This window comes from Protopterus annectens, chromosome 1.part1 (genome assembly GCF_019279795.1).
Source record: "Protopterus annectens isolate FY-2018-M chromosome 1.part1, PAN1.0, whole genome shotgun sequence".
NCBI classification, from domain to species: domain Eukaryota; kingdom Metazoa; phylum Chordata; order Ceratodontiformes; family Protopteridae; genus Protopterus; species Protopterus annectens.
The window spans coordinates 837,810,207-837,834,468 of record NC_056726.1 but is presented as its reverse complement, the minus strand read 5'-3'; the positions used below and the strand labels follow the sequence as shown (position 1 = coordinate 837,834,468).

General features: G+C 43.6%; 1 protein-coding gene across 1 annotated transcript in view; it reads left to right on the top strand.

Annotated features, from left to right (window-relative positions):
* The window catches only part of DAGLB (diacylglycerol lipase beta), a gene marked incomplete in the record, with an annotated part of 1,624,905 nt that overhangs the window by 365,821 nt on the left and 1,234,822 nt on the right, over positions 1 to 24,262 (top strand). Inside the window, 1 exon segment of the mRNA XM_044078626.1 lies at positions 23,757 to 23,931. Within this exon segment, the coding sequence (XP_043934561.1) occupies positions 23,757 to 23,931 (175 nt within the window).

The window sequence follows — 24,262 nt, the reverse complement described above, 5'->3', positions numbered from 1 at the left end:
ACCGTTCCCAGTCAAGGCTCACTCTACTTGGTCTGTATCTACATCTACAGCCTATCAGGCCAGATTGTCTATGGATGATATTTGTGGTGCGGCTACTTGGGCATCTCCTCACACTTTTGTTACTCATTACATGTTGGACATGGTATCTAGGGGCAGGTCTTCCTTTGGTTCCACAGTGCTCAGGAGTATTTTCCACTGAGCCTCCCAGGATTAGGTGCTGGGGACGCTGTCCCACGAGTAAGAATGTAGGCGAGATTGGACTACATAACATCAAGAAGTTATGTACTCACCATAACGTTCGATGTATGTAGTCCATCTTGCCTCACATTCTTACTTACCCCCCCCCCCCCCCAGCCACCTTCCCACTTCTTGGAGGATCTGGAGGTTAGGACTGGTTTTCAGAGCTCCCTTCACTCTTGGTTTGTTCTTCCTTTCCTTGGGTATTGTTATGGATGGAATATGAGTGTTGGTGTTCGCAGCAAACTAGATCTGGGGATATAGAACAATGCAGCATGGGATACCATGTTAGCCCAGCCAATAGAAAGACGTCGAGCTAGAAAAGTTTGGCCGAGTCGGAGCCGATATTCGGCTCCGAACCCACGGGTAAGAATGTGAGGCGAGATGGACTACATACATCGAACGTTATGGTGAGTACATAACTTCTTGTTCTCTGCAAAGCTTTTATTCTGTTACTAGCCTTGCACAAGTGGGATCTCCCAAAAGATTTCTAGTTCTCTCAGCATGGCCTGACCAAATAATACATTTCTGTTTTCTGTTGCCAGTGTTTCTACCCTGTGTACCCAGGATTCACCCTACTTTCCTTACTGTCTTTTTACACAGGCTGCCCACTTTTATAAAAACTAATGTAGTTATACCTAGGCCCCTTTCTGTTTTGGATGTGGCCAATAGCTCACTATCCATTATTTAATCTCCTTGGGTTTTATTACACAGGTGCATTTTTATGCACAGTGTTTATTGCAAAAAAACAAATGAACATTCAGTATCAATAAAAGAAAATTGTAGCACACACAGATAAAATACTATGATTTCCTGTGTAAATTTATTTTAAACAATTGTTAAATACCAAATTTCTCGACCTAGCTAACAGATATTTTCCCCATAAATTAATTTTAATGATTGTCAGGTAACATTCTCTGACTAGATAAATAATTACTTGTTAACAGTATTAATTAAAAAGAGACCCACAAAAATATGCGTACTTTCTGAGTTCAGTTCCTTTCCCTATCCTCATTAATCTGTTTTCATAAAGCCCCACATCTTGGCCAATCCTGTGCCATGCATTTTTCCAGTTTTTAAGTACTATAACTATAACAAAAGTCAACAGCACTGCTTTTCTTGCAATGTCTTGTCTGTTCTTCCAAACATGGTAGTATGGAAGGTAAAACCTAGGAACCAAAATTTTGTATCTGAAGCAACAGAAAAAATTGCCCTTTTACCACACTGCATCCATGGTTTGACTCAAACAATATCTACTTAAAACTAAATTGCAGAAAACAGCCAAGACATACTTGCTGACAATGTGACAACAACAGATAACCTGTGCACATACATTGATGAATCAAGGTTTTTCAGACACCCGGATACAGGTTATCTGTGGCAACTAAGGAATAAAGGTGATTGTGCCACTAGGAATGTGGTTTATATTGCCCATTGTACCATCTGTTTTTGTTTTTATGTGGGCAAAACAAACAGGTCGTTAAGGGAACGGATAAGAGACCACATCTATAGTATTCAGAGAAAAGAAGAATATAATGCTATAGCTAAACATGTTAGCAAAGAAGGTATACACCATACTTTTTTGTTTCAAATATTACACATCCAGCCTGAGAACATACGCCTAGGTAACATAGTTAATGATACCGAAAGTGCTGAACTAAAATGGATTCTTAGGCTAGGAGCACATAGTGGACGGGGTTTAAATGATACTATATCCCTGAAACCCATACTGAATGCTAGGAAACTCAGATAGCATTTGATGATTTTGTCAAGCAGAATTAGGATATATTATCATTATTTTAGTCAGATTTTAGCTCCATAATTCCATTAGAACATATATTATATGCTTTATATATATGTTTATTATATATACAATTTTTTACATTTTCAGTTGTGGTTTTTAAATGTTTCATATGTCTTTAATTGCAGGCTATACATCAATTGTATGAGACTCTTAATTGATTAATTAATATAATCAAGTGATTTGTATTTTGATACTTAATGAATATTACAATTTTAATTTTTAACGTCTGATGAAGCGAATCAGTAAGTCCGTGAAAGCGCTAACGTTTCTTTTTGCTCTTTATTAAATACGGTTTTATATTAGTTCGTCTATTGTGGATATTTTACTGTTTGAACAACTGATATCTTGTCTGTTGCCTCGTATCAAGGGAACTTTTGGATATATATATATATATATATATATATATATATATTCTTTTATATAAATTATGTTATATATTTATATAGATATATATATAAAATATGTCAGGCCTCAGTGATAAGGGGGATGTCCTTCCATATCACTGTTGTAGTATTCTTAATCTAAGGGATCTCCTGCCAAGAATAGTCGAAAGTCTGGCCAGTATACCAAAGCCTTTTGTACTTATGGGCATGGTATGTCACATGTATGCACCTCACGCAAGGCATAGGACATAAAGGTCATTTACAGACACACACACAGAACTTATTTGCTGCTAGTCCAAATGCAGTCATTGAACTTCAGTCTGAATGCCCTTCTGCTATGTTGGTTACCAGTCCACATTTCAGATAAATGGCGCATTGGGGTTTCTTCTTATCCTTCTTTTTTTCCTTTAGCACTGTTGAGTTCATGTCATCCAGCAGTGGAAAATGTCAAAGTGGCTGGCAGAGTATCCATAAAGACCATCACAACCTATGTTTTTGATGTTTGGGTGCTTCCCATAATCATATGCAGTGCTCTGTTTGCCAGACTTTCATTCCTAAGACCCATTGTAGTTGTCTCTCCTCTTTATCTGTTTACGTCGAAAACCAACTTCTGAAGCTGCTGGCTCAGGATGCTAAGGTGGAATCTTCACATACCGAGGGTCATCCATCTGCCAGGAAAAAGGCCAAAAAATGTAGGTATGATACAGCTGCCACCTCCCCTGACCATCTCTCTCGAGGCTAGTGAGAGCCCAGTGGATTGCCCAGTAGTTACTGTGGATTTCTGTGTGGCAAACCCTTCAGAGGCTGGCATGGATTCCACTTCTCGCACGTCCTTGGCGGTTTTACAGATATCTGCTGCTGATGTTGAGGGGAAACCTTGGCTGATTATATCTGAGGGCCTACTATGCTTATTGAATGTCACCAGGGGTCTGACCCTCCAAGGTTGCTTTGTATGGACGCCCTACAGAAAGAGAAACAGAAAACCAAGCATATTTCCCCTGTAGGTCAGGATTCCCAATGTGAATGGCAGGATTTTACTCTGGTTAGTCCATGCTTTGATGGCTTTAAAGCCTCCTAAAGGGGTGTCTGTGCCTGCCCTTCCTTGGTCTTCCACTCCTCTTAAAAGGCCAGGGAACTGAATCCTTCAGACTAGGATCTGGATTCAGGGAAAGAGTCTCTGGCTTACTCTTCTCAGATTCCTTCCCCTTTGGACTATGTTCCAGAGGAAGAGGATTCTGTTAATCCAGATTCCCATTTGGAGGAACTTTTCTTTAAGGATACTATTGCCAGCATGATGGATTTTTTAAGTGGGATTCTTCTCAACTCTGACATTCAGAAAAGATATTATGAGCTCCTCCAGATGGAGTCTCCTACACCATCAGCTGTTCCGCCTGGTCTGGCTGCTTTACTGGATTCCTTTTCAGCAGCTTCTCAGCCCCCTACACCCAAGAAATCTGATAGATTTTACAAAGTGCCTGATGAGTGTAAATTCCCTTCTGCTCATCCTTCTGTAGTGTCTGTCTCATCTCACAAGCCATCCATGTTGTTGCCGTCTACCAAGTTGCTTCCTTCAGATATGGGTAGTAGGGCTATGGAGAGGCTGTGCAGAAGGTTTGCACTGCTGCCATTTTTATCCTTTTGGGTCATCCATTACCAGATTCATATGACCAGATATGTTTTGGCCTTCCTTTCTCAGGTTTCCAAAGTGGTTTGTGACCATCCTGAATCTGAGGGAAAGACTGGTGCCCTTTACCTGTTGGGCTGTACCTCCCAAGTTGCTCAACACTCTATCAAAATGCAGCTGATGCCTATGTCAGGGCTGCTGGCTTTGGTTCAGTTATGAGGTGCTTCTCTTGGCTTCATCTTCAAGTTTTGCCTTATGACATTAAAGATAAATTATTGGGAGCTTCTTTGGATAATAAAAATATTTTTGGTGCTGCTGAACTTTTCAAGTACCTGCAGGGTAAGGATAAACCCTTGCATAAATGGAAACATGTTTTTCTTTCTCCTATTCCTAAGTTTCAGGGCAATTTTCTTAACAAATCTTATTTTATTTATAGGCTGTCTCATCCTCCTCCTAAGGGCGAAAAGTGTTCTGGATGTGTGCCTCCTGCTTAGTCTACACTCACCTCTCAGATAACCTGTTTTTCAGGAAAAGCCAAGCTCCATTTAACAATTTCTTTCCCCTTTTCCTTGGCCAGGTACCCTTAACCCTACATCTTTCCATGTCTCTCCCACGTTGGTTAAAGAAAATAAAAGGTAAAAAGATGACAACAGACTCTTGGGTTCTGTATCTGCCAGGGATATTTTATGGTTTGTAAATTCTTTCCTCCCTGATTGGGCATTCATCATCCTCTTGGGAACAACAACTTCTTTTCCCAGAGGTGCTCCATTCTCTTTTGACTCGGGGTACCATTCAAGCTGTGCCTCCTGGCCAGGTAAGGAGAGTTTTCTATTCCAGAATATTTTTGATCTCTTAAAAGAAGGGCACTCAGAGACCAGTTCTGGATCTTTTCCAGCTCAACACCTTCTCAGTATTCCTTCCTTTTGGATGTTGTCTCTTCAGACTTTCTTCCCTTTCTTCTACCCAGACTTTCTTCCCTTTCTTCTACCCCAGGTCTTTCTGGTCTCTCTGGATCTCAACGATACCTACATTCATATCCCCATCCATCCCCTTTTCAGGAAATGTTTACATTTCTGTTTCTTTTCTGGATTTTCAGTTCTCTGCTTTGTCCTTTGGCCTCTCTACTGCCCCAACACTATTCACCAAATGCCTTGCTCCTGTCATTGCCTTTTGCAGAATGCAAGGAGTTCAGATTTTTCCCTGTTACAGAGTCTGGGGTTCACCATAAACTTCCAGAAATCAGCTCTGACACATTCTCATGATCATATTTTCTTCATGATTGCAGGCTTCAGACCATCTCCATGCTAGCATTTCTGCCTACCCCCAAGGCCCTCTCTCTCACTGCCTTTTTCCTGTCTCTTCCTCCCCTGGTTTTAATCGTAGCCAGGGAATTTTGCAGGGTTTGCTCATTCATGGCTTCCACCATTCCCATGCTCATTCTGGCCAGGATCCACATAAATGCTTCAGTGGCATCTCTAGTCAGTGTGGTTACAATATTGCCAGCCCCTGGACTTAGGGGTACCCTTCCCTACTCGTCTCAAGCTTTACCTTCAGTGGTGGATTCATTAACTTTCTATTAATCCAAAACTTCCTTTCCAAGCCCCAGTTCTGACTCAAGACCTCTTTACGGATGCCTCAAACTGGGGATGGGGTGCCTCCTTCAGTCCCCTCAGGGTTCATGGTCTCTGGCCTCTTCATCAGAAGTCGTACCACATCAGTATAAAGGAGATGAGGGCTCTGCCTGTGGCTCTTCATGCTTTTCATTCCCTGTTTTACCCCGGGCCCCTAAAAATATTCACAGATAATGCCATAATGATGTGGTATGTCAACAAGCAAGGAGGTACAAGGTCCTGTCTTCTTTGCAGTCTAGCTCTTCAGGTCTGGGATCTAGCTATCTCATATAAAGTGATTCTTCAGGCAGTTTACATTCCTTCGGAGCACGGTCTAATGGCAGACTCTTTGTGCAAGTCCACCACACAAGCTCATGAATGGATGCTTCAAAGAGATGTGTTCCTGGACATTGTCCATTGGTGGTGTAATTCCTCAGGTAGATCTTTTTGCCTTCACTCTGAATGACAACTTCCTGTATTCATACCCAGACTCCCATGTCCTCTGGGTTGGAAATTGAACACCCTGTCTTTTCCTTGGAAGGGGATTTTTCTGTATGCCTTCCCTCCTGTTCCTCTGTTATCATGAGTCTTGCACGAAATGATGCAGGACTCTCCCAAAATCTTTCAAGTAACTCCCTTTTGGCCCAGACAGCATTGATGCCCCCGTCTTTCTGACTTGGCTAGGGCTTATCTCCACAAGTTACCTTATGACTCTAGGTGATTTGGTCATGTTGACTAATGTTGCCAAAATGGGCATGGATAGATGTTCTTCGTGTTTCAGTGTTGCAGTCATCACACATGGGGTTATCTGCCTGCAGGTAGCCCTCAGTCAGCCCGAATACCAGAGTCTTGGGATTTCTGCATCAGATGCTGTTGCCTCTTCCATGACGTCAGGTCGTCAGGGGTATAAAACATGCAGCCGATGCCATTACATCAGTCTTTCTTGCCTTGGAGGAGCCCGAAGCAGAAGCAGTTCACAAGTGCCAGTCGGCCGTTACCTGAAATTTTCGTTGTTTGTGTTTCAAACCTGAAGTCTTCTAAAGCTAAGTACCCCATTGGGGATCCTTTTTTCTTGCTCTAACCGATGTCAGATAAAGTTAACAATTGTCTTGCCTGTGGAAAGCAAATACCTCATAGAGATTTTCATTCTTACTGCATCACCTGTTTAGGCCCAGACCACGACATTCCTAGCTGTCGGTTTTCAGCCTTGTTTAACACCCGAACCATTTGTCGTCGGGCTATCTTTGTCACTAAATTCTTTCGCTGTCATTCTCCGTATTCTGAAATGGATTCGATAAGCCATCTGACTACCGATTTTCCAAAAAAAAAACGTAAGGATAAAGACAGAGACAGATCACATAGGTCCAAAACTGCCCACAACGCTTCCTTTAAGCTAGTCACCAGTCCGCTGGTACTCAGTGAGGCACCTTTGCAGCCCCTGATACCTGCTTCTACAGATTCGCAGGCCTCTGCTGAGACCCATTTGGAGTCTGGTATGCCGCGAGATGCTTCTTCGACTATGGAACCTGCAGATGTCTCTACCTTGAATGGGTTAGAAGCCGCTCTGCAGGCACCGGCATCTGAGGATGTATTCCGACCTAGCGATGTTCATATTAAACTGACAACTTAGTTTTTAGCTAAAACTACCGAGTGTCTCAGGCCCAGAGTTCGCACTACACCTAGAAAACCGACTACCAAAGCGCAAGCTCAAGCTGCCATGCCACAAAAACAAATGCTTAGAATGTCTGAAGACCTTATTACTCTAATTAGGGGAAGCCAGCTTTCCCCCAGCTAAAAGACAAATAATTGAATTTCCTTCTGATTCTACAGACCAGGAGTCTGATTACTCTGACCCTTCTGATTACCAGGACATACCCTTATCAACCTATGAGGATTCTGATACAGAGGAATCCATTCCCTCTGCCTCCCCTCCAGAGGATTTTTCTTTTGGTGAAACCTTGCATACTTTAAGAGAGCATTTCCGTTGGGAATGTCAGGACTATCCTCAGTCCAAAAAGAGACTCAGAGAATTTTTAGATTTGCCTCAGCACAGGCCTCTAGCTATACCCCCTGTCCTGGATATTGTAGATTATGTTTTCATGGAATCCAGTCTTACTCCTCACACACTACCACCTGCCCCTAGAACACCTGACAGCTACTACAGAGTACCTGACTCTCGCAAATTTCTCTTTAAGAATCCTACTGTGGATCCAGAGACCATTTCCCAGGGACCTAAAAGCATAAAGGCTACTAAAGCCAAAAACCCTACCCCTTCAGACAGGGATTCAAGACCTTTAGACAGATTGGGTAAGAAGGAATGTACCACTGCAACTCTTGCCATCAGGGCTTTGAATTGCCAGTTTCACATGTTCAAGTACCAGCAACATGTTATGGAACTGATTAAACAAAAAATGGTGTTACTTCCAGATTGTGCAGAAAATAAAGATTTACAAGAGTTAATGCATTCTGCAAGCCAATTTAGTAAACATATTTTGCAGTGTGGTTTTGATGCCTTAGAAGCATCTTGCAGGGCTGCAGTTACTGAGGCTGTACTCAGAAGGCATGCTTGGCTGAAGGAACAAGTCTTGCCAGACCATGTGAAAGCAAAATTACTAGATGCTCCATTAAATCAGGACCATTTGTTTGGCATCAAAGCAGAAGAAGTTCTTAAAAAAATGGAGGAAAAAACTAAATCTATGTAAACTGTCAAAGATTTCTTACAGGTGCAGCCACCTAGATTCAGTAGGCATTGGCCTTCTGAAAACTGGTCCCTTCCAGTCCTTCACAGACCTTCTCAGTCCAAACCCAGGGGGAACAGACCACCAAGATTACAGTCTTAGGGTATGCAGAGATCTAAACAATGGAGTGCTCCGACCTCAAAAACAGGGAGTGGTAAGCCACCCCCTTATGAAAAAAGTTCACAATGAGTTTTCAGTTATCCTTCCCAGCCATGCCCAAGTACTTGCACTCCTAAGAGGAAAACTTGCCCTTCATGCAAAAAAATGGATGTCCCTTACTCAAGACCAATTGGTTCTAAACATTGTATCCCAGGGATACAGATTCTACTTCCACTCCCTGCCAATCCCGTGCGGGTTGCCAGACCTTCCTCCAAACCAGTGGGCAGAGGCTCAAAAGCAAGTACTTTTCCTTCTCAATATTAGGGCTATTCAACCTGTTCCAGTAGACCAAAGGGGACAGGGTTTCTACTCCAGACTATTCCTGGTGCCCAGAAAAGAGGGCTGTTGGCGCCCTATCCTGGATCTATCAATTCTCAACACCTTTCTGTTGGTCCCAAAATTCAAAATGCTTACACTGCAACAGCTTTTTCCTATGCTAGCCAAGGATGCCTGGTTAGTCACCCTAGACTTAAAAGAAGCTTATCTGCACATCCCCATATGAGAGTCTTGCTGGAAATATCAAAGTTTCAGGGCAGGCTGTATGCACTATCAGTCCTCTACACTTTCCTTTGGCTTATCTACTGTGCCCAGAGTATTCACAAAGTGCCTGGCACCAGCCATTGCATACTGCAGGCAGAGAAATATTCAAATTTACCCATACTTGGACGATTGCCTGAGTCAGGTGGACAGTCAGGAATTGCTACTTCAGCACCTGGCATTTGTAAAAAGACTCCTAACTTCACTGGAGTACACCATCAATGAAAATAAATCACAACTGGTGCCCAGTCAAAAAATTGTATTCCTGGGAGCAAGCTTGAACACAACTTCCCAGATGGCATTCCTCACTCCAGAAAAGCAGGTCTATTTGACAAACTACTTCAAACTAATGGCCTCCAAAACCCAGCTATCTGCAAGGAAAATACTGCAAGCCCTAGGGTTCATGGCCTCATGCATTCTGCTAATTCCATATGCAAGACTGCATATGAGGAAACTTCAGTGGTACTTAAAAAGTCTCTGGTGTCAACGTTCTCAAGACCCGAAAACAGTGATTCCTGTCATACCTTGTCTAAGGGCAGAGTTCCTTTGGTGGGCAGAAGCATGCAACCACAACAAGGGATTCCCTTTCACTCAACCCATCGCCGCCCAAACCCTGACAACAGACGCATCAGACTATGCATGGGGGGCTCACATGGCAGGCAAGTGCATTCAAGGCAAATGGAGCCCAGGACAAATTCTCCTGCATATCAATCAAAAAGAGATGCTAGCTGTACAGAATGCTCTGACAGCCTTCAAATACCTGATCCTTCCAGGACAGCTCCTGATAAAGACAGACAACACCACAGCTATGTGGTACATAAAGAAGCAGGGGGGAACTCACTCTTATCCACTCTGCGGGTTAGCATGGCCCTGTGGAACACAGCCTTGAGCAACCAAGTGCACCTCCAAGCTCAATTCCTGCCAGGCAAACAAAATTCACTGGCAGATGACTTAAGCAGAAATCTACTGGACCCACATGAGTGGAAACTGGAACCCAGCTCATTCAAACTTCTAATCCAGAGGTGGGGGACACTGGAGGTGGACCTCTTTGCCTCCCCCCAAAACCACCAATTGAGCAGATTTTGCACCAAGAACCCTCACAGCAGGGCCTGGAAGGTGGATGCCCTATCCTTCACATGGAAAAACCTCTCCATTTATGCCTTTCCCCCTCCGCCCCTTCTCTCAAAAGTACTACTCAAGATCAAACAGGGCAGGCCAAGGGCAATCCTGATTGCCCCAGACTGGCCACACCAGCACTGGTACCCACTCCTACGCAGTCTGACAGCAGTGCCACCCTGGCACCTACATCAGACACCTTCCCTGCTGTCTCAGCAGGAGGGACAGATTTTGCATCCACAGCTGTAAGCCCTAAACCTTACAGCCTGGCTTTCCCCCGAATACACCACCAGCAACCCTCTGCAAGCAGGTGCTGGATGTCATCCTTGAGGCCAGAAGGCCTAGTATTAGGAAATTATATGCTGAAAAGTGGAAAAGATATTGTTCTTGGAGCCAGTCTCAAAGAAAGGACACAACCGTGCCCACCTTACCTCAAATCCTTGATTACCTAGCAGAGCTGCTCCACAGAGGCCTATTCTTCTCGTCCATTAAGATTCATGCCTCTGCGGTCTCAGCTCATTATAGTACTGAGCCACCTCTCTTTTCTCACCCTCTCATTAAACAGTTCCTGAGAGGGGCTAATAATTTAAGGCCCTCTAGGAGAGCTCCAACCCCTGCCTGGGACCTTACCTTTGTACTGGAAAAGCTCACGCTTCCCCCCTTTGAACCTGCTGCTTCAGCAGAGTTAAAATTTCTCTTTTGGAAAACAGCCTTGCTTCTAGCCATTACTTCAGCAAGAAGAGTGTCTTGAGTTGCAGGCACTAATGGCTGTGGAACCCTTCATTATTTTGGATGCTGACAGGGTTTCCCTCAGGACTAACCCATCCTTTATGCCCAAAGTGGTATCCTGTGTGGCTCTAAACCAATCCATTAATTTGCCAACCTTCTTCCCTAATCCTCAGAATAAAGGGGAAAGGATCATGTACTCCTTGGATGTGCACAAACCGCTCAGGTTCTACCTTGACAGCACTAAACCTTTCAGAAAATCTGACCAGCTGCTAGTCAGCTTTGCTACAGGGGCAGAAGGCAAGGCCATTTTAAACAAACCATTTCCAAATGGATAGCACACTGCATCCATTTATGCTACAAGCACCATGGAAAACCTACCCCACAGGGTACAGAACACATTCCATTAGGGCTACTTCAACCTCTACAGCATTTCTTAGGGGAGTCCCTACCAAGGACATCCTGGAAGCTACAACCTGGAGTTCTGTACACAACTTCACCAAGCATTACCACTTACCTATTTTTTCTAAATCCAGAGCTGGATTTACTACAGCAGTCTTACAAGGCCTGCTAGCCAGCCCTAACACTTCTTGACTGCCTCCACATTTCCTCAGCTTTGAGAATCAACCCAAGTGTGATGACTGCAACAGTGAAACACGAAGAACTTTGTACAGTTGTGTACACTTACCATAAATGTAGATGTTTGAGTGTATTCACTGTTGCAGTCCTGGTTTCCCTCCCTCCAGCCACCTGGCTTTCTCAATCCTTTCTACCTATCTTCTTTATGACCATCTTTTATGGCAGGGGTATTTACTTTTTACTGGAGGTGTTCCACACCATGTAATAGCTTCCTATTTTTAGGGGCTCCTGACATTTGGGGCAAGAAAAACTGATGTAATGGTGTCGGCTGCATGTTTTACACCCCTGACGACTTGACGTCATGGAAGAGGCGACAGCAGCCGATGGAGAAATCCCAAGACTCTAGTATCCCGGCCGACTGAGGGCTACCTGCAGGCAGATAACCCCAAGTGTGATGACTGCAACAGTGAATACACCCGAACATCTGCATTTATGGTAAGTGTACACAACTGTACTTTACCGGTGATAAGTGGGTTGAGGATCCGGTCTACTCTCACCCACGCCAGGGCCCCTTGCTAACAGTGGGAGGGGTATATATGCCCCTATTGGCCAGTGTGTGCCCACCATAAAGCCCAGCAGCCTTGGGCCAATAAGCTATTAGCTGGTTGGTGTCTAGTTGCCCAGCCTGGGTTACCTGGGATAGCTCTGTTGAGTGAAAGCTGGACATAAAACCAACTGACCTGCCAAACATGAACTGAGGATTGCTACACTTAATGTAGATTCACTGACAGGATGCAGCTTGGAAGTGGATGACATGATGATACATAGGAGGCTGGACATCCTATGTATCCAGGAGACAAGATGGTAGGGCAGTGCAGCAAAGCCACTTAGCTTGGGATCCAGACTCTACTACTCGGGTGGGAGACAGGCTGAAAATGATGTAGGACTTGTGGTGAGGAGAGGCTTCAGAAGGCAGTGAGGAGAGGCTTCAGAAGGCAGTGAGGGATATCATCAGAATTAATGACAGACTCATGGCAATCATACTGCAGTGTAATGATAGGGCAGTATTCATAATATCAGCATATGCCCCATAGCAGGGTTGTGATAGTGAGGAAAAGAATGTATTCAGACAGCAGTTGCAGTACCTACTAGATAAAGCAGGACAGCATGAATTGGTGTTGGTAATGGGTGACTTGAATGCACATATCGGTACAGACAGAACAGGATATGAGGACTGCCTGGGTCCACATGCATGGGGTAACAGGAATAAAGAAGGAAAAGCCATTCTAGGCTTCTCTCTGGCAAATGGCTTGATAATAGAAACACATGGTTCAGAAAGAGAGACAGTCACAAGATCACATACAAGAGTAGCCAACACGCAACTCAGGTAGATTTCCTCCTAGTTACGAAAAGGGACTGGGGTAGAATCCATGATTGCAAAGTCATCCCCAGTAAAACAGTCGGCCCACAGCATAAACCAGTAGTTGCCACAATCAGCTGCAAGCAGGGGTCAGAGAAGGCTCTAAGGTCAACAGAGATCAGGCTGAAGACCTGGAAGTTGACTGGAGAGAAACTATGACAGTTCAAGGGATTACTCAGGGCTCTAGCACCCCAAGAAGAGGAGGAAATAAGTGGAGTTGAAGAGGAGTGGCAGCACCTAAAAACAGCATGTGTTAGGACTACAGAAAAGATATGTGGCCAAGCCAGGTATGGAAATAAGGTAATATAGTAATTATATTGTAATATAGTCTGATAAAGTGATCTGGGTAGATCGTGAAAGCACTTACTTCATGTTTATTTTTGTATAACAAAAGGTAAAAACTGTCGTGGAACTCTGCAACTTCTTTTCTTTGCTATTTTGGTACTTCGTGCTGTTGTCAGAGTGTACTCAGTCCATTTTTTCTTCTTAGTATGGAAATAAGGTACATAAGGAAAGCTGGTGGTAGAATGTAGAAGTCCAGGAAGTCATCAAAAAAAGGAGTGCAGGAAGAAATGAGAGATAGAAAAGACTGAGCAGGCTAGGAAGGGCTACTGGTTGGCTAACAAAGAAGCTAAGAAAGAAGTTGCAATAGCAAAGAATAGGGCATCAGAGGCACTCTACCAACTTCTGGAAAGTGACTCAGGATGGGGCACAAATAAACTATGTCAGGTTGCAAGGCAAAGACAGAAAGATAAAGAAGATAGTAAGACACCCTTCATAAGGGATGTCAGCAACAACGTGCTTACCAGTCCACAGGACATCAATGGCAGATGGAAGGAGTATTTCCAGCAGCTTCTGAGTGAAGAAAACCCCACAGAAGCTGTACCGCCCCAGAAACAGCCTACAATTAGAGAAGAAGAGGAGCCCACCTTAGAAGAAGTAAGAACAGCACTAAGGAAGATGAAGTCAGAGAAAGCAGCAGGTTCAGATGAGGTGACAGCAGATGTGATAAAGATGCTGGGTGAGATAGGGGAGAAATGGCTCCTGAGGGTACTAATAGCAGTGTGGAGAGAAAGGTGTATCCCAGATGACTGGAGAATAAGCATACTTGTGCCAGTGTGCAAGAACAAAGTGGACATCCACAGCTGTGGGCAGTACAGAGGGATCAAACTCCTACCATACTGCTTGAAAGTTCTGGGGACAGTGATTGATAAATGGATAGGCAGAGTAGTAGATTGTAAGATGGGAGATGAACAGTTTGGGTTACGATCAGGATGCAGCACAATTGACCCGATTTGTGCATTGAGACAGATACTTGAGAAGAGGCTAGAAATGAGGAGAGAGTCCAGCTGGGCATTCCTCGACTTGGAGAAAGCATATGATAAGGTCACAAAAAAGCTAATCTCGGCAGTACTGCAGTGGTTTGAAGTCTCGGAAACATTGGTAGAATTAATGCAGGCTATGTATAAGGACCCAGTGACTCAAGTACTAACAGTGTTTGGCCTCACAGAGGAGTTCCCAGTGGGAGTGGGTGTACATCAGGGTTCAGCTCTGAGCCCACTGCTGTTCATACTGGTGATGGACTACATTAGCAAACAGGTTGAAGGGGACAGATCAACAAAGCTGCTGTATGGAGAAGATGTGGCAGTACAGGCAGACTCTGAGCTAGGACCTCAGCAAAGGATCGGAGAATGGAAGGCAAATTTGAAGGCACATGGGATGAAACTAAGCACAGATAAGATGGTGGTAATGGCAGCAAATTGGGGAGATCAGAAGAAGCTGAGAATAGAGATAGAAGGGAAGATGGTAGGACAGGTAAACAGCTTCAAGTATCTGGGAGGGGTGGTTGAGGAGAAGGGTAGTCTAAATGAAGAGGTCAAAGCTAGAATCAGAGGGGCTGCAGCCAACTGGCATAGAGTATCAGGAGTAGTCTATGACAGAAGAATGCCAAAGAAGCTGAAAAGCAAGGTGTACAAGACAGTGGTGTGACCAGTACTACTGTATAGTACAGAAACCTGTGCAGTAAAGGCAGAACAGTTAAAGAAGCCAGAGGTGATGGAAATGAAGTGCCTGAAAAAGGAGGTAGGATGCACACTGTGGGACAGACAAAGAATTGAGGACATAAGAGCAGAAGCCAAAGTAGCTCCAATTGCAGAAAATATCAAAGGGAACAAACTATGGTGGTTTGGGCACATGTGTAGAAAAGCAGAAGATGGCCTGGTGAGGAAGACTTGGGACAGACAGGAAAAAGGTAAGAGGGAAGCAAGGACGTCCAGCAAAAGAGGTGGATGGATTGTATAAAAGAAGATCTGCGACAATCAGGCATAAGTGTTGAAGAAGGCAGGAGTGTGACACTGAATCGAGAGAGTTGGCAACAGTTAACACAGTACCCCGACCCCATGTAGGAAAAAAAAATGGGAAAAAAGGGGATGATGATGATTCTCACACAAGATAGGGGGTCTCTTATCCATCCTCACTTGTCCACTGTTCAAACGATGGCTGTGAGGGATAGGGTTTTGATTCCTTTTAAGCACCACTTTTTAGCAGACATGCTTTGAATTTTGCAGGAGATCAAGAAACCCCCTACCAAGAAATCATATGTGTCCAAAAGGAAAAGATTTTCTGTCGGTGCCTTTCTCGCCATCAGGATCTCATATCTGTGGAGGTTCCTTTGATTCTCTCCTGTTTGTGTGATCTGCCCTATGCTGGGTTAGCGTATTCTTTGGTTAAAGCTCATCTATCAGCAGTTTCTGCTTGTCTGCACTTAAATCCTCCTTTGGCCTCTAGCTTTGAGGTCAAGGAGTTTGTTAAAGGCGTCCTTCATATCAGGCCTCCCAGGAAATATATTCTGCCTTTTTGTGACCCCAATTTTTAATCTTGAGAATTTGACTCAGGCTCCTTCCTTTTGAGCCTGCTTCCTTACAACACTGTGCTTGGAAGACTGTTCTCCTTTTGGCTCTTACCTCAGCCACAAGCTTCTCTGAACTTCAGGCTCTCATGGCCATTCCTCCTTTCCTAGTTTTTCATAGAGACAAGATGTATCTTCATACTAATCCTTCTTTATGCCCAAAGTGGTTCGTGAGTTGTCCCTTAATCATTCTAGTCATCTTGCAGTCTGCCAGTGAGAAGGATGTTCTTCGTGTTTCACTGTTGCAGTCATTACATTTGGGTAATCTGCTGGCAGGTTGCCCTCAGTCGGCCTGAATAACAAAGTCTTGGGTCCTGCGTCAGTTGCTGTCTCCTCTTCCATGACGTCAGGTTGTCAGGGGTATAAAACATGCAGCCGACGCCATTTTATTTAGTCTTTCTTGCTGGCGGTGCCCGAAGCAGAAGCAGTTCGCAAGTGCCGGTCGGCCGACTCCTGAAATTTTCACATTTGAGTTTCAGAACCGAAGTCTTCAAACTAAAGCTAAGTACCCCGTTGGGGAAACTTTTTCTTGCTCCTTACCGATGTCAGTAAAAGTTAATATTTGCATTACTTGTGGGAAGCAAGTACCTCATAAGGATTTTCATTTATACTGTATTCCTTGCCTAGGCCCAGATCATAACGTGCCTTGCTGTCGGTTTTGTGCTAGATTTAACCAAAGCACTATTAAGCGTCGGTATAGTTTTGCTTCTAAATATTTTGGATCAAGATTTAATTATCCTGAAATGGCGTCGGTTCGTATTCCGCCTACCGGAGTTCACAAAAAACGCAAAGAAAAAGACATAGACAGACTGTTGAGGTCCAAAACCGACGGCGAAGCTTCTCCTAAGCCAGTCGCTGGTTCGCTGGTACTCAGTGAGGCACTTTCACAGCCCCTGATACCTGTTACTTTTGAGTCGCAGGCCTCTACCGAGACCCATGCGGAGTCCGATATGCTGCGAGATTCTCAGAGTATTGAACCCGCGGATGTCTCTCCCTCGGATAGGTCTGGAGCCGCTGAGCAGGCACCGGCTTCTGAGGGTGTTTTCAGGCCTCAACATTTTTATATAAAACTGACGCCAGCCTCAAAAACAAGATCAAAAGCATCTTCTATGTCTAAAAAAACAATGCATGAGCTGTGTGCTCAGGCCCCTATGCCTAAAAAACAGATGATCAAAATGGCTGAGGGCTTAATTACCTTGATTAGGGGTTCCCAGCCCTCCCCCCTGCTAAGAGGCCTAGAGGCCTAGACAAGGCACTGATTATGAATCTTCAGATCAGGTTTCCATTTCTTCTGATTCCTCTCCTGATCAGGATTTTTCCATTCCACCCTATGAGGATTGTGATGCAGAGGAATCCATCCCATCTGCTTCTCCTCCTGAGGATTACTCTTTTGGAGAAACTTTGCATACTTTAAGGGAACATTTTCACTGGGAGAGTCAGGACTTCTCTGAATCAAAAAAGAGACTTAGGGATTTCCTTCTTCTACCTCAGCGTAGTCCTTTGGCTATACCTCCTGTATTAGACATTGTTGATGATGTGTTTTTGGAATCAAGCATGGCTCCTGATTCCCTACCTCTGGCTCCTAGTAAGCCAGACAGATATTACAGGGTTCCTAACTCACACAAATTTCTATTCAAAAATCCTGCTGCTGACCCTGAGACTATTTCACAGGGTCCCAAGGGTGTTAAGGCCTCTACAGCCAAAAATCCTACCCCCTCTGATAGAGATTCCAGGGCGCTGGATAGATGGGGAAAGAAGGTTTATATGTCTGCTACCTTGGCAATCAGAGCCTTAAACTGCCAATTTCATATGCTTAAATATCAACAGCATGTTATGGGCCTACTGAAACAGAAAATGATGTTGATTTCTGATTGTGTGGAAAGTAAAGAATTACATGAATTATTGCATTCAGCAGAACAGGTTGGAAAGCATACTTTGCAATGTGGTTTTGATTCCTTGGTGGCCTCTTGCAGAGCCGCAGTTACTGGATCTGTGATTAGAAGGCATACCTGGCTCAAGGATCAAAATCTGCCTGATCATGTTAAAGCTAAATTGTTGGATGCCCTCTTGCAGCATGACACTCTGTTTGGTAATAAGGCAGAAGAGGTTTTAAAGAAAATGGAAGACAAAGCTAAATCTATGCAAACTGTAAAAGATTTCTTGCAAGTGCAGCCACCCAGGTTCAGTAGGCACTGGCCTACTAAAATGTGGTCCTTTCCGGTGTCCAACAGAGCCACTCAAGGCAAATCCAGGTGCTCAAAAGGCTCCAGATACCAATCACAGGATTCTTACAGGTCAAAGCAATGGGGTGCCTCCACCTCCAAATCTGGAGGAAACAAAGGACAACCCTACAGTAAGCAGTCTCAATGACTTTCCTCTACCATCACCAAGCACTTATCTTTTGACAGCCCCCTTGGGGGGAAAACTAGCACTTCATGCAAAAAATTGGCAGTTAATTACCCAGGACAAGTGGGTATTGAACATAGTATCCCAGGGGTACAGATTTCATTTCCATACTTTGCCAATTCCAAACGGATGGCCAGATCACCACAAAATCAGTGGGCAGAGGCTCAGAAACAAGTTATGCTCCTCATGGATATGAGGGCTATTCAACCAGTACCAGAAAATGAAAAAGGACAAAGTTTTTATTCAAGACTCTTCCTAGTACCCAGAAAAGACAATTCTTGGCGTCCAATACTGGATTTATCAATTTTGAACATGTTCCTCGACATTCCAAAATTCAAAATGCTGACTTTACAACAGCTACTGCGTATGCTGGGCAGAAATGCTTGGTTAGTGATTCTAGACTTAAAAAGAGGCATACCTGCATATCCCAATAAGGGAATCATGCAGAAGATACCTCTGCTTCAAGGCAGGTGTTTTGCATTACCAATTCTCTGCACTGCCCTTTGGCTTATCTACTGCGCCCAGTGTCTTTACAAAGTGCCTGGCACCAGTAATTGCATTCTGCAGACAAAGAGGTATACAAATTTATCCTTATCTGGACGACTGTCTCATTCAAGCAGAGGACGAGGACACTATTCTTCAGCATCTGGCATTTGTAAAATGGCTTCTAACATACCTGGGGTACACAATAAACGAAAAGAAATCCCAACTGGTACCCTCTCAAATAATTACATTCCTGGGTGCAAGCTTGATTACAACTGCCCAGATGGCTTACCTTACGCCAGACAAACAAAGGCAACTGACAATATACTTCAAACAAATGGCAACAAAAACCCAGTTATCTGCAAGACAAATTCTGCAGGCTTTGGGGTTCATGGCATCCTGCATTCTACTAATTCCATATGCAAGACTGCATATGAGGAAACTTCAGTGGTACCTAAAAAGTTTATGGAGCCAACATTGTCAAAGTCTGGAAACAGTGATATCTCTCATTTCCTGCCTACAACAGGAGTTTCTTTGGTGGGCGGAGGCATGTCACCAAAACAAGGGACTGTCTTTCACTCTACCCCCTGCCACCCAAACCCTAACTACACACGCATCAGACTATGCTTGGGGGCCCACCTGGCGGGGAGATGCATTCAGGGCAAATGGAGCCCAAAACAAATGCATCTGCATATCAACCAGAAAGAGATGCTAGCTGTTCAGAATGCTCTGACAGCCTTCAAGGACTTACTTCATCCAGGACAACTACTGATAAAGATGGACAACACTATGGTTATGTGGTACATAAACAAGCAGGGGGGTACACATCCTACCCCCTTTGTAGACTAGCCATGACATTGTGGAACACTGCTTTGACTTACCAAATACATCTTCAAGCACAATTCCTGCCAGGAAAACAAAAATAATCTGGCAGACGACCTAAGCAGAAGTCTTATGGACCCTCACAAATGGAAACTGGATTCACAAATCTTCAGCATGTTAGCACGGAAGTGGGGGAGCCCAGACATAGATCTATTTGCCTCTCCCCAAAATTATCAGCTGGACAAATTCTGCACAAGTATTCATCACAAAAAAGCATGGAAAGTGGATGCAGCCTTCAGCTGGAAAAACATATCAGTCTATGCCTTTCCCCCTCTGCCTCTTCTCTCCAAGGTCTTACTAAAAGTCAGACAGAAAAACCCAAAAATGATCCTAGTTGCTCCGGATTGGACTCGACAACACTTGTACCCACTTCTAAGGAATATGTCTCGACTCCCCCCTTGGTACTTCCTCAAATACCTTCTCTACTGTCTCCGCAGAACAATCAAATTCTGCTCACTCAGCTCCAAACTCTGAACCTTGCAGCATGGCTGATCATTTATTTTTTCAAACAACACATCTCAGTAAATCTGTGATGGATGTCATTTTGGAAGCCTGAAGGCCTAGTACTAGAAAATCTTATGCTGATAAATGGAAGAGATTCTGTGCTTGGAACCAAGCACAAGGAACAGACACAGCAAAGCCCAATATTCCTCAGATTTTACAATATTTGACTGAGATGCCTGACAAGGCCTATCTCTTTCTTCAATAAAAATCCATGCCTGTGCCATCTCGGCTCATTACAACACAGAACTCCCCTCTTTTCTCATCCTCTGCTTAAACAGTATCTTAGAAGGGCCAAAAATGTAAGGCCTCCCAGAAGATCTCCAACTCCTGCATGGGACCTCAATTTCGTGCTGGAAAAACTCACCCTGCCTCCTTTTGAACCAGCAGCTACTGCGGATATAACATTTCTATCTTGGAAAACAGATTTTCTCTTGGCAGTCACTTCAGCAAGAAGGGTTTCAGAACTACAGGCTCTCATGGCAGTGGAGCTTTTTATTATATTTTACCCAGGCAGGGTGTCCCTCAGGACCAATCCTTCTTTTATGCCTAAGGTGGTATCCAGTGTGGCTCTTAACCAGACCATTAATCTGCCAACATTTTACCCAAATCTGCAGAACACAGGGGAGCGGATTCTGCATTCATTGGATGTACACAGACAACTAAGATTCTACTTAAACAGGACCAAATCTCTAAGAAAATCTGAGCAACTACTGGTAGCATTTGCTGCAGGGTCAGAGGGGAAGGCTATATCAAAGCAGACTATTTCTAAGTGGATAAGCCACTGCATTTGTGTCTGCTATTTGCACCATGGTAAACTTGTGCCCAAGGGGATCAGAGCACATTCCACCAGGGCTGCCTCTACTTTAGCAGCTTTTCTCAGAGGAGTTCCATCTAAAGACATTCTAGAAGCTGCTACTTGGAGCTCTGTTCATACCTTCACAAAGCATTATCATTTACCTCTCTTTTCCAAATCCAGGGCAGGCTTTGCCACTGCAGTCCTGCAGGGCCTTATAGCTGCTCCTAATGCTGTTTAGTTCCATCCTCTCATCCATAGCTTTGGGATTCTACCCAAATGTAATGACTGCAACAGTGAAACGTGAAGAACATAGTACGGTTGTGTACACTTATCATAAATGTAGATGTTTGAGTATATTCACTGTTGCAGTCCGGGTTACCCACCCGCCATCCCCCTTTCTATACCTTTCCTTTCCTTCACTATGCTCAAAAGCCTTTGTGGTGTATTTGCTTTTAGTTTAAGGTAATGTTTATGTTTCTAAAAGTGCATTTATATAGTTACTATTTATTTATATATATTTTTTGCTCCCCGTTTGGGGGGCACCTGACATCTGGAGCAAGAAAAACTGAATAAAATGGCTTTGGCTGCATGTTTTATTACCCCTGACAACCTGATGTCATGGAAGAGGAGACCGCAACCAACGCAGGACCCAAGACTTTGTTATTCAGGCCAACTGAGGGCAACCTGCCAGCAGATTACCCAAATGTAATGACTGCAACAGTGAATACACTCGAACATCTACATTTATGGTAAGTGTGCACAACTGTACTTTCTTCATACCATGGATTTGCATAGACAGTTCAGATATTATTTGGATAAAGTCAAACTTATTTGCAAATCTGAGCAGCTTCTTGTTTCATGTCATCCCAAGTCTTTGTGTTTTGTTGTTTCTAAGCAAACCATGTCTTTCTGGAATTCTAAGGCCATCTCTTTTTGTTGTTCTCTTCATGGAAAATGGCTTTCCTCATCAATAAAGGCTCATTCTACTAGGGCTGTGCTTACTCTGGTGTTTTTTTTCAAGGGGCTGGATACCAATTCCATCCGTGAGGCTCCTGTTTGGTCCTGTGTTCATAAGTTGCATGTTATTTTCAGGGCCAAAGCTGGCTTTGCTATGGCTATCCTGTATAGGTTTCTGGAGGGTTCCTGTGTGCCTTCCTCCTCCCGCACTTCCTCTTGCGCTCTTGTACTCTCACTTGGGTTTTCCCTTCTGGATGTGCATGTCTTTTCTTGTCACTATGGACATTCTGTGCCTCCAGGGGCTTTTCCAGTTCTGAGTGTGTGCATTCATATGTCATCTTTATGCCTGTGCCTTGTGTTGGGAGCATGTGTGTGACGTATGATACCTATAAGTACAAAAGGCTTCATTATAATGTCTGGATGTTGGACTACCCTTGGCAGGAGATCCTTTAGGTTAAGAATACTGCAGCAGTGAAAGGACATCTATTGTTATTGTAAAATTTTACACAACTTTACTTAGGGGAATAGTAAAGGACTGGAGCTTATTATGAGGTGGTACCTGTCATTTGAGAGGTATGTGATTAGAAGTAACAGTAGAGTAATAGAAATGAGGAGGCGTGTGGAAAGGGGACAGAAGGTCAAGACTGCTGCATCAGAAAGGATAAAGGTGAGGAGAGTAGTTAGCTGAAAAGGAGATAAAGTTAAGGAGGCTGTGGATGGAGGTTTTGTGCAAGAGTAATTAAACAGTATGATTGTCCGAGGCTGGTTAGCTTAATATTTGTCAGTACATCAAGTAGAAATAAAGGATAAACAATTATGCTTATAATTGATTACTTTGTATCCTCCATAACCTATGCTTGAAGTGGAAATAAGAATAGCCTAATTTAGGGAGAGAGGATTCGGAGGTTGTCAGATAATCCCATTGAAGCCTGCTGTTGATAATTGTGCACAAGTCCTTTGGACCAGAATATATTTCTGTGAAAACTGGCATCACTCTTCTTCATTGCATTGGAAGTTTCATGCAAACTGTATAAACAGTTGCTGAGTTTCACTGAAACACAGATTTGTATGGTAAACCATAACTAGCATGTACCAATACATTCAGTAATCGTATATACCTTATTAAATAGAGCATATTTTAATTGGGGAAATCCACTCTTGGGTTGCTCTCTTTAATTTTACAAGATAGAAAATCCTGTAGAGTAGGGGTACAGAAGTAGTACCCAGAGCTACCTGGAGTCTTGTGGCAGTCCTTTGTTGGCCAAGAGCATAACCAGGACAGTAAGTCTTTCAGCCTACAGTCCAGCATGCTGATAGTCCTGGTAACATGGCTTTGTGCAGTAGTAGTCCTTTAGATGAGATGTTAAACTGGGTGCCCATCAACTTGAGTTGGTATTAGCTCAGGAAATGTAAAAGATGCCATGGTACCTAGTGAAAAGATTAGGGGAAGTTCTCTGATTCCCTGGCCAAATTTCCCATAATAGTAGATATATACTACCTTAGATCTTCCCCAAACACAATGAGCAAAGGATGGATGAATAAATGAATAAATAGTTCATTCTTTTAGGTGGTCCTTCAGCAGACTTCCAGCCAGTGTGGTGCATCTGTAATATGGCTGAGCAGTGCATAGAACTAAGTGGAAGAGAGACAGAGAGAAACTAAATGCAGAGTGATATTTTCTTTATCCTTAGAACTCAGCAAAAAATGTCAAAAACAGAGAATGAACTAGAACTGTTAAGAGTTGTCATTGATGTAATTAAGGTTCCCCTTCAGATGTTTGCTTAAAAGGATATTGTGCCATTCTGTTATTAACATGATATAAACAATGGTTCTGATATGCCCTTCTTGCAATGGCTTTTTTGTTTAACCATTGTCTTCTTGTTTCAGGAACGATCACTAATCCAGGTCCACGGAAGAGTATCCCTTTATTAATTTATATTCGTACTGCCTTGTACCTGCCGGAATTGGTCTGGGCCTGTCTTGGAGCTGTTTGGATTTCGGACAACAGTATGACTTGTCATCGCTCTGTTGTTATTGCTGTCCTTTGTGCAGTCATTGCAAGGTGAGGATGACCTGAAAGGTGGTTGTGTGTTAATACCTTCAGGTAATTGCAGCCAAGATGTGTAGTTCTAATAAGGAAAGATGTATCATGTTTTAAAATGGAGTGGAGCTGTAGTTGGCTTACTTTGTCATCTGTAGTGTTAGATTTACATCCTACTGGTTAATGGGTCAGCGCTGTCTGACTTTACTTCTGTAGATCTGTTTTAAGTGAAACTCCTGTATTGCAGTGGATCTGGACTCAACACTTCCGCCAGGGATTAACACTGAATGAATAGCAGTCACATGATCCATCCATTATCAGTAATCACTTAAGCCACTTCAGGGTCACTGTG